The sequence below is a fragment of the Fulmarus glacialis genome, unplaced genomic scaffold, assembly GCF_000690835.1.
Source record: "Fulmarus glacialis isolate BGI_N327 unplaced genomic scaffold, ASM69083v1 scaffold26246, whole genome shotgun sequence".
Lineage (NCBI taxonomy): Eukaryota > Metazoa > Chordata > Aves > Procellariiformes > Procellariidae > Fulmarus > Fulmarus glacialis.
In genome coordinates, this window is record NW_009216592.1 from 1 (window position 1) to 364 (window position 364).

General features: G+C 56.6%; 1 protein-coding gene across 1 annotated transcript in view; it reads left to right on the forward strand.

The window, feature by feature from the left end:
- Positions 1-8: 8 nt before the first annotated feature.
- Positions 9-364, forward strand: part of LRRC47 (leucine rich repeat containing 47) — a gene marked incomplete at its 5' end in the record, with an annotated part of 5,212 nt that continues 4,856 nt past the window's right edge. Inside the window, one exon of the mRNA XM_009579372.1 lies at positions 9-281. Coding sequence (XP_009577667.1) covers positions 9-281 — 273 coding nt within the window. The remainder of the gene's footprint in view (positions 282-364) is intronic.

Below are 364 nucleotides of genomic sequence, written 5' to 3' on the forward strand. Positions count from 1 at the left end.
GGGGCCGTGGGAAGGGAAAGGCCGAGAGTGCCAGAGAGGAGGCCAGGAAGAAGAAGAGGGAGAAGCAGCAGAAGAAGGATGGCGGGGACGGGGAGCAGGACGAGCTGGAAGAAGCGAGCAAGCTGCTGGTGAAGGTTCTGCACGTCTCTGAAAACCCGGTGCCCTTGGTGGTCAAAGCGAGCCCAGGCGTCAAAGACGTTCGACCCTTCATTGTGTGCTGCGTGCTAAAGGGAGTGAACTTAAAGCCAGGAAATGCTCTGAAGAGGTTCCTGTCCGTGCAGGTAATTGCTGCGGTCTTGTGTTACTCGTTTGCAACAGGGTCGTTGCTAGCAGTGTTGGAAATGGACCGTTCTAGGCTCCTTCC